This window comes from Raphanus sativus, chromosome 7 (assembly GCF_000801105.2).
Source record: "Raphanus sativus cultivar WK10039 chromosome 7, ASM80110v3, whole genome shotgun sequence".
Taxonomy (NCBI): domain Eukaryota; kingdom Viridiplantae; phylum Streptophyta; class Magnoliopsida; order Brassicales; family Brassicaceae; genus Raphanus; species Raphanus sativus.
Genome location: NC_079517.1, coordinates 11,316,128 through 11,331,308, shown reverse-complemented (window position 1 = coordinate 11,331,308; position 15,181 = coordinate 11,316,128). Strand labels below are relative to the sequence as shown.

General features: G+C 38.3%; 4 protein-coding genes across 4 annotated transcripts; 2 read left to right on the top strand and 2 right to left on the bottom strand.

Annotated features, from left to right (window-relative positions):
- Positions 1–3,290: 3,290 nt before the first annotated feature.
- LOC108815373 (uncharacterized) lies at positions 3,291–4,277 on the bottom strand. The gene has a single exon (XM_056991342.1). The coding sequence runs from the start codon at positions 4,275–4,277 to the stop codon at positions 3,291–3,293; it is 987 nt and encodes a 328-aa protein (XP_056847322.1).
- A 3,219-nt stretch (positions 4,278–7,496) lies between these two features.
- On the top strand, positions 7,497–8,927 carry LOC108815372 (uncharacterized). The gene is made up of 5 exons (XM_018587999.2): positions 7,497–7,740; positions 7,842–7,925; positions 8,017–8,193; positions 8,583–8,753; positions 8,830–8,927. Exons 1-5 carry the CDS (start codon positions 7,650–7,652, stop codon positions 8,925–8,927), a joined length of 621 nt encoding a protein of 206 aa, XP_018443501.1. The 5' UTR covers positions 7,497–7,649.
- A 3,694-nt stretch (positions 8,928–12,621) lies between these two features.
- LOC130497567 (uncharacterized) lies at positions 12,622–13,805 on the top strand. The gene is made up of 2 exons (XM_056990475.1): positions 12,622–12,744; positions 12,826–13,805. Exon 2 carries the CDS (start codon positions 12,864–12,866, stop codon positions 13,572–13,574), a length of 711 nt encoding a protein of 236 aa, XP_056846455.1. The 5' UTR covers positions 12,622–12,744; positions 12,826–12,863; the 3' UTR covers positions 13,575–13,805.
- Positions 13,806–14,536: 731 nt separating this feature from the next.
- LOC108830072 (uncharacterized) lies at positions 14,537–15,072 on the bottom strand. Its single transcript, XM_018603682.2, has one exon. It carries the CDS (start codon positions 15,070–15,072, stop codon positions 14,755–14,757), a length of 318 nt encoding a protein of 105 aa, XP_018459184.1. The 3' UTR covers positions 14,537–14,754.
- Positions 15,073–15,181: the final 109 nt, after the last annotated feature.

Genomic DNA, 15,181 nt, shown 5'->3' with positions numbered 1-15,181 from the left:
CCATGATATAGCAGTTCCTCCAACTGTGAAAACGTAGCCAGTTTGTGATCGAGCTTTATGAGGATCAGATAAATACCCTGCATCTGCAAAACCAACCATTTCTCCGTTTGAGTTGTTAGGATAAAATAATCCTAAATCAATTGTTCCTTGGAGATAACGAAAGATATGTTTGATCCCATTCCAATGTCTTTGTGTGGGAGATGCACTGAATCTTGCCAAAAGATTGACAGCAAATGATATATCAGGTCGAGTACAGTTTGCAAGGTACATAAGTGCTCCTATTGCACTTAGATACGGCACTTCAGGACCAAGTATCTCTTCATTTTCTTCATGTGGTCGGAAAGGATCATTTTCAACATTGAGTGACCTAACGACCATAGGGGTGCTTAATGGAGTTGCTTTGTCCATGTTGAATCGTTTCAATACTCTTTTCGTGTAAGTAGATTGGTGTACAAATATACCCTTTTGAGTATGTTCAATTTGTAAACCAAGACAATACCTTGTATGTCCGAGATCTTTCATCTCAAATTCCCCTTTTAAATACTCGGATGCCTGTCGTATTTCTCTTTGGGTCCCAATAATATTTACATCATCGACATATACGGCAATTATTACAAATCCGGAAGATGTTTTCTTGATGTAAACACAAGGGCATATAGGACTATTTATATACCCTTCTTTAATTAAATGCATACTGAGACGATTATACCACATACGTCCAGATTGTTTTAGGCCATATAATGATCTTTGCAATTTTATTGCACATAACTCCTTAGGTTTAGAACTTAATGGTTCTGGCATTTTAAATCCTTCAGGGATTCTCATATAAATATCAGTGTCCAATGATCCATATAGATATGCTGTAACGACATCCATTAGACGCATCTCTAGGTTTTGATTAGCCGCAAGACTCATCAAAAATCTAAATGTGATTGCATCCATAACAGGAGAATATGTTTCTTCGTAATCGATCCCAGGTCTTTGAGAAAATCCTTGAGCTACAAGACGAGCCTTGTATCTCGTCACTTCGTTTTTCTCATTTCTTTTCCGAACGAAAACCCATTTGTATCCAACTGGCTTCACAGCTTCAGGTGTGATCACAATGGGTCCAAATACTTCTCGTTTGTTAAGCGAATTAAGTTCGACTTGTATTGCATCTTTCCATTTTGACCAGTCATGTCTCTTTTGACATTCCGAGATAGATTTTGGTTCTGGATCATCACTTTCTTCATCTATCTCTTTTGAAACAAAGTAAGAGAAAAAATCATCAATAACATTCACTTTGTTTCGATTCCATATTTTTCTATCATGGATGTAATTAATAGAAATCTCATGATTTTCTTCAGTATCCTGATGTTCAATATTGTCACCATCCTCATGGTGCATTTCTTCCAAATTTTTTTCATGATTGGAAGGATTCTGTTTTTCCATCTCCTTTCGCTTTCTAGGATTTTTATCCTTAGAACCAACCGGTCTACCACGCTTCAAGCGTATTTTAGACTCTCGTGTATTATCTTCTACTCCACGTTCATGTGGCATTTCTATACGAGCAGGAGCATTTGCAGCCGGTATATGTGATTTTGTAACCGATTTGGTGTCTGCAAAAGCATCAGGTAGTTGGTTTGCGATGCTTTGTAAATGCATAATCCGACGGACTTCTAATTCTGATTGTTTTGTAGGAGGATCAAGGTGTAGTAAAGATGGTACACACCACTTAAGGTCCTTTCCTACTTGTTTATTTTCTCCCCCTAGAATTGGAAATATTTTTTCATCAAAGTGGCAGTCAGCAAAACGTGCCGTAAATACGTCACCAGTTTGCGGTTCTAGGTATCGTATAATTGATGGAGAATCACAACCAACATATATCCCCAATCTCCTTTGAGGTCCCATCTTCGTACGCTGGGGAGGTGCAATTGGCACATAGACAGCGCAACCAAAGATTCTTAGATGAGAAATATTCGGTTCTCGTCCAAATGCTAATTGTATTGGAGAGTATTTGTGATATGCACTTGGTCTCACCCGAATCAATGCTTCTGCATGCAAAATAGCATGTCCCCATACAGAAGTTGGGAGTTTTGATTTCATAATCAATGGTCTTGCAATTAGTTGCAGACGCTTAATTAATGATTCAGCCAAACCGTTTTGTGTATGAACATGAGCAACAGGATGTTCAACATCAATTCCAGTTACCAAACAATAGTCATTGAATGCTTGGGAAGTGAATTCACCAGCGTTGTCTAGTCTAACTCTCTTTATTGGATAATCAGGAAACTGAGCTCTTAGTTTGATTATCTGAGATAAAAATCTCGCAAATGCCACATTTCGAGAGGACAGTAGACAAACGTGTGACCATCTACTCGACGCGTCGATCATTACCATAAAATAATAGAATGGTCCACAAGGTGGATGTATAGGTCCACAAATATCGCCTTGAATTCGTTCAAGGAATTTTGGTAACTCTTTATCTATTTTAGTTGGCGATGGTCTTGTAATTAACTTTCCAAGAGAACACGCCGTACATGTCATTTTATTCCCCTGATATACTTCTTGGGGTTTCAGTGAATGACCATGTGAGTTCTCAATGATTTTTCGCATCATTGTGGTGCCTGGGTGACCAAGACGATCATGCCATAGTGTAAAATCGTTAGAGTTTTCTTTAATCACAAAATGTGATTCAATAGCACTTATAGATGTATGATGCAGACCATAAGGGAGTTTTGGTAGTTTTTCCAATACTTTTTGTTTTCCCGATTTCTCATGAGTAATATACATATACTTCTTTCATCCTCAGTTGCAGACTGAGTATCAAATCCTTGAAGATATATGTCTTTAAAACTCAACAAATTCCTTTTAGAATTTGGAGAAAAGAGTGCATCCTTTATCGAGAATATTGTCCCATTAGGTAATGCGAAATGGGCTTTACCAATCCCCTCAATCAAATCTGCAGGACCTGATATTGTGTTAACAGTGATATTTGTCGGTTTTAGTTCAGAAAAGTATTTTCTGTGTTTCAGAATAGTGTGCGTTGTTCCACTATCTGGTATACAAATATCTCTAGCATTGACCTTGGTTGATGTTCCATTTGCAATGTCCATTTCTGAGAGAACAAAAGAATTATCATAAATAAGATAATATTATTCATAAAATATTACACATTATTGGTAAACATTAAACACACAACAATTATGCATAAGTAGGTGAAAAACACACAATAATTATACATTAATCTTCCACAGGAAATAATTATTTATGGTATAATTGTGGAATTTCAAGAGTCACATGATGGGCACTTAAGCGTCCGTGATAGCGGTCTCCTCGAAATCATTCACAAAGTCAGACGCATCGAGGTGCGTTGTACCCTCAGAATGTTCCGCAAAGTTTACCTCCTTTTCTTTCCCTTTGACGGACTTCTTGTACAGATCACAAAAGTGTGCAGGGGTACGACATATACGAGACCAATGTCCCTTAGTACCGCATCTGAAACAAGCATCTTCTCGCTTCTGGGAGGTACTTCCTTGTTGTTCTTTTCCCTTAGGGGATTGTTCAGAGCGGACCCACTGGAATGACTTCCTATCCTGTGGATTGTACTTTCGTCCACGTCCACGGTAGTTTTGACGACCACGTCCGCGACCGCGAAAAGCCTTATTTTCCTTTGCTGGTTTCTTCGCATCTAATGCGTTTGCTTCGGGAAACGCTTTGGAACCAGTTGGACGAGTCATGTGATTCTTGATAAGAAGCTCGTTGTTCTTTTCTGCTATGAGAAGTGCCACAATCAAATCCGAAAATTTGGTATATCCCCGCAACCTATATTGTTGTTGCAGGGTGATGTGGCTCTTGTGGAATGTGGTGTATGTCTTTTCAAGCATTTGAGACTCGGTGATTGTATCACCACAGTATCTCAATTTAGCCACAATTCCTAACACAGCAGAATTGTAATTCATCACTTTGTCGAAATCTTGGAACCTCAGACTCTGCCATTCATCTCGAGCAAGTGGAAGTGTTATGTCTTTCTGATGATCAAAACGATCTTTCAGAGACTTCCATAGCTCTTTAGGATCTCTCATATTGGCATAGTCATAAATAATACTTTCATCAAGGTGTCTTCTAAGGAAGATCACCGATTTCGCTTTGTCTTGAGGTGTTGAAGTATTATCCTCTTTAATGGTCTCAGATAAACCAAGAGATTCAAGATGAAGTTCGACATTTGTAACCCATGAAATGTAGTTGGTGCCCGTGATGTCTAGAGCGGGAAATTGAATTTTCTCCATGTTTGCCATTGATTTTCTAAGACACAAAATAATAAATTTTATTAGAATTTCATTAATTTTATATGGAACCGATTACATTGATAGTACATGCAATTATTAGTAAAAATAATGCTAACAAACATAATCCGATGTTAATGCCAAAATATTCATGAGTGGATCCTTCAACTAAAATAAAATACATAGACGAAAAAATAAAAATCGCACATAAAACTAAAAACAATTGAATCATCATTTTTTTTTTTTTAATGAAAATAAGAGGAGAGCGATTTGAAAATATTTAAGAGAAGATGAAATGTTTTGGATGGGAGAATGAAGTGAAAATGAGTTGTATTTATAGATGAAAAATACTATTCATTAGCCGTTAACTAGCCGTTTAAAAAGTAATTTTTTTTTTTATATTATTATTATAATTTTAAATTTACATACGACCGTTGGAAGTAAAAGCATAAAGTAAAAACTAAACAGAGATCAATAGCGAGCAATTATAGAATTTATCAGTTTAAATATAAATATAGGTGAATATATATATTTTAACAACTAAATATATTTAGTTATATATGGTGATAAAATTATCTAACAGGTTTAAAATGAAAATATTAATGTGATCAGATTTATAAAATAATAAATTATGATAACAGAGTCATATATTGTAAAATAACAAATTAAACATTTAGGCGGTATACCGGCCATTATGGTGCCATAAGCAACCATTACAAAATTAACAATAAGAGACGGGGCGGCAGGGCCGCACTCCGGTAATCAGAAACATAATAAATAAATGGAGGCCCCACTCCGAACATAATAATCAGAAAAGAAAATTTTAGTAGTAGAGTGATCGTGCTGATAACGTGTTATAATTATATTATATATTGTTTCATCTTTATAAGTGTTATCGTATGAAAGTTTTAGCTAAATAATAAATGTTACAAATATATGGAAAAGAAAAGTAAACATAAAGAAGAAGAACTATACCAAAGAAAAGAGAGAATTTTATTACTATCGTTCGAAAGGGGTACCTTACAAATGAACTCAAACGTTCAATATATAGAGAAGATATGAGACATATTTTACTGTGAAACATTAATAGAAATGGGATCCACTTTGAAGACAATACGTAAAGTATTGACTTTTGCAACACTTTATGTTTTTTTCTGTTTTCACTTTATGCTGGTTCAAACTCTTATAAGCAAATGAACAACTTATCATGAAAATGTCGTTTAACATAAAATAACAACGAAACGAGCTGATTTGATTGATCACATATATTGTTGGTGATCCTTTATCAAACAAATAAACTTATTATCCGTAGCTATCCTTTATCGTTGTTGTTTATCGCTCATGCCAACACCAACGATAAAAACAAAAGGAATCATATATACAATGTATGAGACGATGTTAGCATATAAGACTGGCGGAATCAAAAGCAAATGACTTGGGAGCTATGCAGAAAAAAAAGAGAAAAAACAAAAGAAACATGTGAATTTTACAAATGAGTAGATTAAGGCAGCCGCTAAACAAGGATCATGGTGCGAGAATATATGCATTGTTTGACACTAGTCATGAGTCATGACTCGTAATGTAGTTACTTTACTATTTTAATGGCCTTTTGTTCTCATGAATCATAAAATAGAGAAACTATGAATAAAAGGGACAGTTAACCTCCTACATGTGGCGTAGTTTAAAAGGATAGTAGTCGACACGAGGTTTTAAGCTACTGGATACTTCGTTTGCCGAGGTAGTGGCGGTTCAGGGAGGCCACAGAGCAGAACGATAAATGTTTATAATATTTCAAATAAAATTAGTAATTTATACTACAATATTCATTTTAGCGTGATATATAAAGTTTTTGCTGTTACAAAAAAAAATATAAAGTTTTTGTTATATTGCGCACGAAATGTTATGGGACACCGCTCTTTTGAGGCCTCTTGCTAGTGATAGCAGGTTAGACATGATTATCAGTAGGTCTGAGACGTTTTTACCCCAGACCAAATTACTTATCTAAATCCAAACCCAAACCGAAAAAATCGAAACTGAATTCAAATCGTTATATAAAAATATCCGAACGGGATTTATGAGTTTAGTATTTTAGAGTTTGGTTAAAAACTGAATCGAACTGAAATCCAAAAATAAGATATGAAAATATCTGAAATTATTTAAATACATTAATATTTTATGTATGTTAAAGTAATTTAGATATTTTGTAGTACTCGAAAGACTTTTGTAATTTATATTATTTGTTATTTTGAATATTTTTTAATTAGTGTAGATAATTTACCAATTTTAATTAAATTTATAAATAGTTTATTTATTTTGATTTTTTGTCAATTTTTAGGTTTAAAAATTATTTTTGAACAATTTTAGACATTCATTATAATCCAATCTGAATCGAACCAAATTCAAAAGGAACCAAATCAAACCCGACTCAATAATTAGTAAAATTTGAATAGAACTTACAAGCATAATACCGAAAATCTAAATTAACCAAATTGAAATGGGTTCAGACAGTCATGATTAAGTTGTCAAATCACTAGTAATTTACAGTCATAAATAACTGTATGCAATTAGAAAAAAAATTGTAAGGGAAAGAAGATTTTGTTGGATGCATTAGCTTTTTCATTTCTGAAGAACTTCTATGTAACAGCTAATAGGTTTTAAAGATTACTTTGAGTTTTGGTGTCTGATTTGATTTTTCAGTTACTAAAACTTTTTTGTTTATGAAGGTTTAGTTGTTTATATTTTAAATGAACACACTTTGAATAACCAACTGTAAAATAAAATTTCTATATAATTTTGTCATAATTTTAAACAAGATTAAAGAAAGATCATAATATGACTTGCGTTCTTAAAACATTGTTTAGCATAAAGATGAATAAAAGCTTCAACCCAAAAAAGCATCTTAATATATGTTAATTTGTACTCTTTTTTTTACTATATGGTTTCAGAATATATTCCATAACACAAACTGGGAAAGCTGATTGATTCCATGCATAAAACAACTAATATAACCATCATATACTTTGGGAATATATTCTTCTAAACCCAAAAGGTTTAGTTTCTGATATTAGGTAATCAACAAATGAAGAAATTAAACTAATCACCAACCCATCAAAATTATTTAATTTAATTACAAAAATGAAATAAAAATAGAAAAAGTAACGACGTTGATCGCATCACATGACCACTCCTTTTCTCTCTACCTTTCTCACTGTCTGTCTTCACTCTTTGTGAAACATAACAAACTCTGCGAAATCTAAAGAAGTCTCTCTGTTTCTTCTCTCTTTAATCGATAAACCTTAAGAACAATCTATTCCCCACTCTCGCATTGTCCCCAGAAGACTCTGTGTATGAACTAGAGTTCTTGCTTCTCCTTGAATCGAATCAATGGGTAGAGATATAATGGTTGTGGGTATCCTCATTCTCCTCTGTTCTTCTGGGTTTGTAGCTTCAGCTCCTTCAGCTAACTCTCCAGCAAGTAAGTGTTTACTCATCTTCCTAACACTTGGATTAAAGTTCCCATCTTTGCTTACTTCTTGAGTACTTATTTCAAATCTCACCCTTTTTTTTTTAACGCAGAGATTGTAAGTGGGTTCATCTCAAACCACGGCTCATCACTCATGAAATGGTTATGGTCACTCAAATCCACCTCCACCAAAACAAGTTCGTTCCTTTCCAATCATAAAGTCTTCACCTTTACTGTTTCTCTGTTCACAAGATTATGTTTTTTTGATGTCTTTCTTGTTGAAAACAGCAATTGCGACGAGATCGATGGTGAAATTCGAGAATGGGTATACAGTGGAGACGGTCTTCGACGGAAGCAAACTCGGCATCGAACCTTATTCCGTCGAGGTTTTGCCTAATGGAGAGCTGCTCGTTCTTGATTCTGAGAACAGTAACATCTACAAGATCTCATCCTCTCTTTCACTCTGTAAGTGTATCATAATCTGCATGTTTGTTCCATAATCACTAATCTTGAAGTTGAAGAGATTGTTGTTTGTCTTCACCTGAAACTGAATGCACATGGACGGTTTGTACAAAGATGCTCCTTTTTATGGAAATTTACTATATTTATATTTTTATGTGAGAGACTTTGCTGTATCTTTTGTCAGTATCTGTCAGAAGGATGACTAGTTTTTTTTTAGGACAAATCAAAGACTTTTTCAAAGATGAGATCTAAATATAAAAAGTGTTTTCTAATCAGTTGCTCAAGAATAGACTAGGTGATGATGATGTACTATATGATATGGTAATCTTTAATTATTTTCCTGCATTTCAAGAAACCTAACCGCCTTGCTATTGTTTTGTAACATTTTGCAGATAGCAGGCCGAGACTTGTTACTGGCTCCCCTGAAGGATACGCAGGTCACGTTGATGGGAGGCTACGTGACGCTAGGCTGAACCATCCTAAAGGCCTTACGGTTGATGACAGAGGAAACATATATGTTGCTGACACACTCAATAACGCTATACGGAAGATAAGCGAAGGAGGTAAACTTAGTTGCATCTTGTAGTAATCATTAACTACGTTTCATGGGTTGTAAAACTCGTTTTGTATATCTTGTAGGAGTTACAACAATAGCTGGTGGCAAAACGGGTAGAAATGGAGGAGGGCATGTGGATGGACCGAGCGAAGATGCAAAGTTTTCTAATGATTTTGTGTAAGTGCAAAGATGACACCACAATAAGTAATGCAGAAGGTAAACCAAGAGAGACAATTCCACAAGCACACTCAATAGCTTTATTAGAAATCGCCTTGTAAACCCTATTACAAGTTCTGCTTAATCAGCCTCGCTAGCCTGTTAACACCCTAACAGCTGCTACTGAACAATTCCTAAGCTACCCGCTTATGTCTCTCCAACGTCAAGTACTTCAGCCCCTGCTTCAGCACGACCCAGAACACTTCCAAGCGCTTCTCTCTCTCTATAAGATCAGCCTCTGTGTCTCTGTCTCTCTACAGACGACCCATAACTATCTTATATAGTTCTCCACGTTCCCGAAACCCTAGTCTCCAAGGAACCACAATATGGACATCTTCCATATCAATAAGTGCAACTTTCCTTTTCTTGGAATGCACTTATTCCTCTTCCTTTAAGTCATAAACTTGCTCCCCAAGTTTATTCCTCTTTGCCTTTTCTTCAAGATACTCCCTTGCTCTCCAAGTCTACACGACTCCAGCTCAGCATCTCGACTCCACATGGTCTTCACCACTTGCTACGACGTCTGCTTCAGCAACTACGTCAGCGACTACTTCAGGGCGGACATCTTTACATCAACAATCTCCCCCTTTTAGCTTTGTGTGCCGATCAAGCACAACCTTCTTCTGGTTCAACAACCACGTTCCCCACCTGGAAACTTCCACGCCAATTGTGCTTTTCTCCCCCACGAGATGTGCACCACAACATGCTTTTCTCCCCCATGAGACAAGCATCATCTACTTCAGGACGTCCATCACTATGCTCTTCTCCCCCATGAGATATGCACTCCTTGGACCAGAACGTCACCATTCTCCCCCTGCTTGATTGCATACTAAGCTAAAACAGATGCTTAGATGTCAAGCCTTACAGACACATCCGTCTGCTACTCCATGCGTAATCATGATACAGCCTCTGCTGCAGCGGAATAGATTACACTTACTGCATCACGATCTGACGCACCTGTCGAGCTACCTCTCGACCCACTTCTGTTGAGGACCAGGCTTCCTTCATGCGTCGTCTCCTTGACCATGAGCCTCTTCTCAACCACCCCGAGTGCCCTCTGCACTCGTTGCTACTGTCTTGGAGTGATTTCGCTATCACCCTCCTGAAGATCACCTCGCATCACTTCCTGATGTACTTCGATCTCCTTCCCCTTTGTGCTACGGACAGCTCCGTGTCCTAGCTCCAGACTTGATGCTTCTTGATCTTCCTTAAGACCACTCCTACCAGAGCTGCATCCATCTTCTGATGTCTTCTCTTTGATCTCATCAAGTAAGCCACTCTTGGCTACAGACACCTCTTCAACCCTCTTGGGTTTAGTGAACGCCTTGTTCACCCTCTTGGTCATGTTTCTGCTCTTCTCACGAGCAAAACACTCCACCTTCTTGTGTCCAACCTTCCCACAGAACCAGCAGCACATCCGATGTTGCTTCTTCTTTGGCCTGACACAGTTGTTGATGCACCGATCAACCTCCTTCCTCGTACCAGCTGCACACCCATGCTTCAGAACCCCCTGTCTGACCTTCATGTTGCTGCACTGACGTACCACTTTCGGCTTGTTACTCACAGCCCCGCGCTGTAGAACTTCCTGCCGTACTCCTTGTCGCACGTCCCGACGTACTTCCTGACAAGCTTCTTTGGCTCCACTTTTTGATGTGCTCCCATGCACGAAATGTGACAGCCCCTTCTGTTGTACTTCTCCAGTAGCAACTTTCTTCACCTTGCTAACCTTCTGCTCAAGAGACTCATATTTCTCATTCACAGCCGCAAGTTCTTCACGAAGTTCTTCAAGCAGCTCGTTCTGCTTCAGAACCATATCCTCCAATCTCAGATTCTGATCCTTGACCCTCAACCACTTGTTAAGCAGCACGTGATACTCCTCATCATCTGTGCTGAGATCTGAACCAGAAGATTCACTAGATCCCTCCTTGCGTGCACCAAATGCAACAAGGTTCACCTTTCCATCTTCTTCAGACTCTGACTCATCAGACGACTGCAATGGACTACCTTTTCTCTTCTTTGAGTTTGGACATTCACGCCGTGTGTGTCCAACACCTCTACACTCAGAGCACTTGAGCTCTCTTCGTTGTACCAACGGACAGTTAGCCCTTATATGACCAACTCCTTCACACTCGTAGCACTTGAGACTTCCTCTCCTTATGCCATTCCCACGATCACCTCCCTGGCGACCATATTGTTTCATCTCCTCAGGGTGATTCATCCTCTTTCCAAGATTCCTGACTATCCACCCCAAGGCATCTTCAACCTTCCGAAGTCTATCAACTTCTTTGTCAGCTACAAGGGCTATACTCCCTGGCGTACCTCCTGATGTAGACACCGAGCCACTGCCTGTCTCCATCTCTTCCGCCTTCAGCATACCCACAACCTTGTCAAACTTGAGCTCATCCGTGTTTGCAGTCATATTTAGGACCGCCTTCTGAGCTCCAAACCTTGCTGGAAGACAGCGTAACAACTTCTTCACCAGCTTCTTCTCCTTGTACTTCTTTCCAAGTACACATGCTTCATGCGCCATAGCACTGAGTTTGGCACTGAAGCTCGCCACCGTATCCGCATCTGACCACTTCAGATTTTCAAACTGCGACCCAAGATGATCCAAACGTGTCCTCTTGACACTATCATCTCCTTCAAACGAATTCAGCAGGATCTCCCACGCCTCTTTAGCTGTAGTACTCCCCTGAATCAGCTGGAACTGCTCTACTTCAACAGCTCCGAAAATCGTCGAAAGCGCCTTTGCATTAAATTTTGATGCATTGCGCTCTGCCTCTGACCAATCCTCCTTTGGCTTAGGCTTCTTCCCATCTGCTGTGACTATGGTGGGCTCCTCCCAACCAGTCTCCACAGCTGTCCACGCATCTTCATTGATTCCTCGAATCAACTGCTTCATGCGAGCCTTCCAATGACCATACTGGTCCGCATTCAACACGATTGCCTTCTGCACAGAAATAACCGTGTCCATCTTCACCTTGATCTACTCGAAACTAAGTCGTTAACTCTATCGAGCCCCGCTCTGATACCACTTGTAAGTGCAAAGATGACACCACAATAAGTAATGCAGAAGGTAAACCAAGAGAGACAATTCCACAAGCACACTCAATAGCTTTATTAGAAATCGCCTTGTAAACCCTATTACAAGTTCTGCTTAATCAGCCTCGCTAGCCTGTTAACACCCTAACAGCTGCTACTGAACAATTCCTAAGCTACCCGCTTATGTCTCTCCAACGTCAAGTACTTCAGCCCCTGCTTCAGCACGACCCAGAACACTTCCAAGCGCTTCTCTCTCTCTATAAGATCAGCCTCTGTGTCTCTGTCTCTCTACAGACGACCCATAACTATCTTATATAGTTCTCCACGTTCCCGAAACCCTAGTCTCCAAGGAACCACAATATGGACATCTTCCATATCAATAAGTGCAACTTTCCTTTTCTTGGAATGCACTTATTCCTCTTCCTTTAAGTCATAAACTTGCTCCCCAAGTTTATTCCTCTTTGCCTTTTCTTCAAGATACTCCCTTGCTCTCCAAGTCTACACGACTCCAGCTCAGCATCTCGACTCCACATGGTCTTCACCACTTGCTACGACGTCTGCTTCAGCAACTACGTCAGCGACTACTTCAGGGCGGACATCTTTACATCAACATTTTGATCTTGTTTACCTTGGAAGCAGTTGTTCCCTCCTCGTTATTGACCGTGGAAACAGAGCCATCAGAGAGATTCAGCTTCAGTTCGACGACTGTGCTTATCAGTATGGAAACGGTTTCCCTCTTGGTAAATCATCTTCCATCTTTCTTATTTTATTTTCTTTGAAATCTTTTTTTGTCTCTGGAACTAACTCAAAATGTGTTGCAGGGATTGCGGTTCTTCTAGCTGCAGGTTTCTTTGGTTACATGTTGGCTCTGTTGCAGAGAAGAGTCGGTTCTATTGTCTCTTCTCATACACAGGATCAAGAAATGTTTGAAGCTGATCATAATGATCAAAAGCCATCCAGACCGTCTCTGATTCCAACAGGAGAAGAGCAGCAAGAAAAACAAGACGATAGCTTCCTTGTATCCCTTGGGAGTCTCGCTTCGAATGCTTGGGTTTCTGTTATGGAGATCCTCAGAATAAAGCAGCCAGCAGCCGCAAACTTTCAGCAGTACCAAACAAAGCAACCTTCTGCTGCTGCGTTTAGCACAACAGCTCCGTGGCCAATTCAAGAGAGCTTTGTGGTCAGAGACGAAGATGAACCTCCTCCTGTTGAGAACAAGAACCAAACTCCGAGAAAGGCTTATGCTTTTATGACTAAAGACGCAGAGAAAATGCAGCAGCTGCGTCAGAGCCGTGCGTTCTACAGCAGCTGGGAAGCTGAGCTCCCAAATCAGCAGCAGCAGCAGCATAGAAGGCATTACTCGTCGATCCCGCATACATACTATGAGCAGAACAGTGAGCAGACTAATGAGATAGTGTTTGGGGCGGTCCAAGAACAGAGCAGCAAGCGTGTGACTAAGCCTAAGGAGTCTGGAGAGCAGATAAATAATAATAATAATAATACTCAACATAATCTTCACTACAGAGCTCACTCTGTTAGTTACCCATATGGATACTATCCATATACATGAAAAGTCTTATGGTTCTGTGAGGTTATCAGATTTATTGAATAACATTATGAAAGGGAAGTTACAAATTTTGGGTATAGGGTGGTGTTTTGAGATTTATATGTAAGGGAATTGGGGAATTTAGATGCTCGTCTTGTAAGGAAAGTTGCAAACTTTGATTGTATAAGATAAAAAGATATGATCTTTGTGTGAGAAAATAAGTCAGTAATTTCATTTGGAATTGAAGATTCATCATTCCCACATCTTCATAACTTATAAAGTTCTTTAGATATATGTGTCAGTGGTGGGTACAAGTGCAAAGAGCACATGAAAATAGAAGCAAGTCTTATTGCAATTGGTTTTACTAATGTAGTATCTTGACGCAAACACTAAACATGTATTAAGTTTAGTAGAGCATATGCTATCACTATCAGGTGCAAATGAATGCAACCATGGCTGGTCTGGTCCTACTTCTTTAGAGACCTAAAAGACTTTAAAAACAAATTATGAAAATGTGGTCTTTTACTTCTTACTGCTGCAGTTTTGTTACTGATATTCTTTATACGCATATATATATATATATTTCAGAATAGTTTCAGATTATATACTTGTTTGTTATAAGAAAATACTATACCGCAAACTTTATTTTCGTAGAGCATATGCTATCACTATCAGGTGCAAATGAATAGGTGCAGATTCATCATGAATGTGCTCGTTTAATCAAAAAAAAAAAATTAGTGAGTATAGGTCCGGTACATAATGCGGTTTAAATCCCGGTTAGGTCTTAGTCAGAATCCTCCGTTATCCTTTGGGCGAATTTAAAATTTCTCCTTGAGTGGAATTGTGGAAACTATGTATATTCACAAAAGTAACCTAAGCTTCACTTAACTTTGTACATATAAGATAATATGAAAAGTACTAACATCAGAATTAGCCATTGGTATATACCAAGAGTCCAAGACCACGAAAGGGATAAAACCAAGAAGTTCACAAAACACATTGTAGATTTTCAAATTGACTACATATAAACTTGCAGACAAACTTCTTACTGTTACATAAACATAGACACGTACACTATCTAACATATATAAAGGAAAATACGACTTAAAGCAAACTCCAAATGACAATCCATACACGGAAAAATAAACTTTGCATACCATAACTTTTTAGAAATGAGGAGAGAAGAAGAAAACTGTTATGATCCTCAAAGACAGTCGGATAATGCTGTAAGGAGCCTAAGCTTCAACTTCAAGTAGAAAATATAGTCAACGGTTTTTAATAAAAGTAGATTCGGGTGGTTGCATCTTTTCCCACCCGGTATCAGTATTTGGAGCTTTCTCACCTTCATCCGAAGCAAACCGGATCCTGATCCAGACCCATGACCCTTTTTGTTGTTCTTTTTCTTGCCCATAGTCTGCTTAACCATCCTCTTGTATCTCTTTGACTCCTCCATTGCCTCTTTCTTTGCTTTATGACAACACTTGAAAGATTTGTGATGCAAGCGAACGTCTGGATGGTCCATATTTATATAAAGTATATGCTTCTAAACCAATCAGAGTCTTTCAATCTTTTTTGGTTGTCATTTATTTTTCGTGAATTATAGAATTTGTTGTTTTTGACATGACCGTTTA

Excerpts from the sequence above, each read along its gene's own strand:
- LOC108815372 (XM_018587999.2), top strand. The coding sequence starts at position 7,650 with ATGGGTAGAGATATAATGGTTGTGGGTATCCTCATTCTCCTCTGTTCT. Across the intron at positions 7,926-8,016 it reads ATCCACCTCCACCAAAACAA|CAATTGCGACGAGATCGATG; the intron begins GTTCGTTCCTTT and ends TGTTGAAAACAG. Across the intron at positions 8,754-8,829 it reads ACGGAAGATAAGCGAAGGAG|GAGTTACAACAATAGCTGGT; the intron begins GTAAACTTAGTT and ends TATATCTTGTAG.
- LOC108815373 (XM_056991342.1), bottom strand. The coding sequence starts at position 4,277 with ATGGCAAACATGGAGAAAATTCAATTTCCCGCTCTAGACATCACGGGC.
- LOC108830072 (XM_018603682.2), bottom strand. The coding sequence starts at position 15,072 with ATGGACCATCCAGACGTTCGCTTGCATCACAAATCTTTCAAGTGTTGT.
- LOC130497567 (XM_056990475.1), top strand. The coding sequence starts at position 12,864 with ATGTTGGCTCTGTTGCAGAGAAGAGTCGGTTCTATTGTCTCTTCTCAT.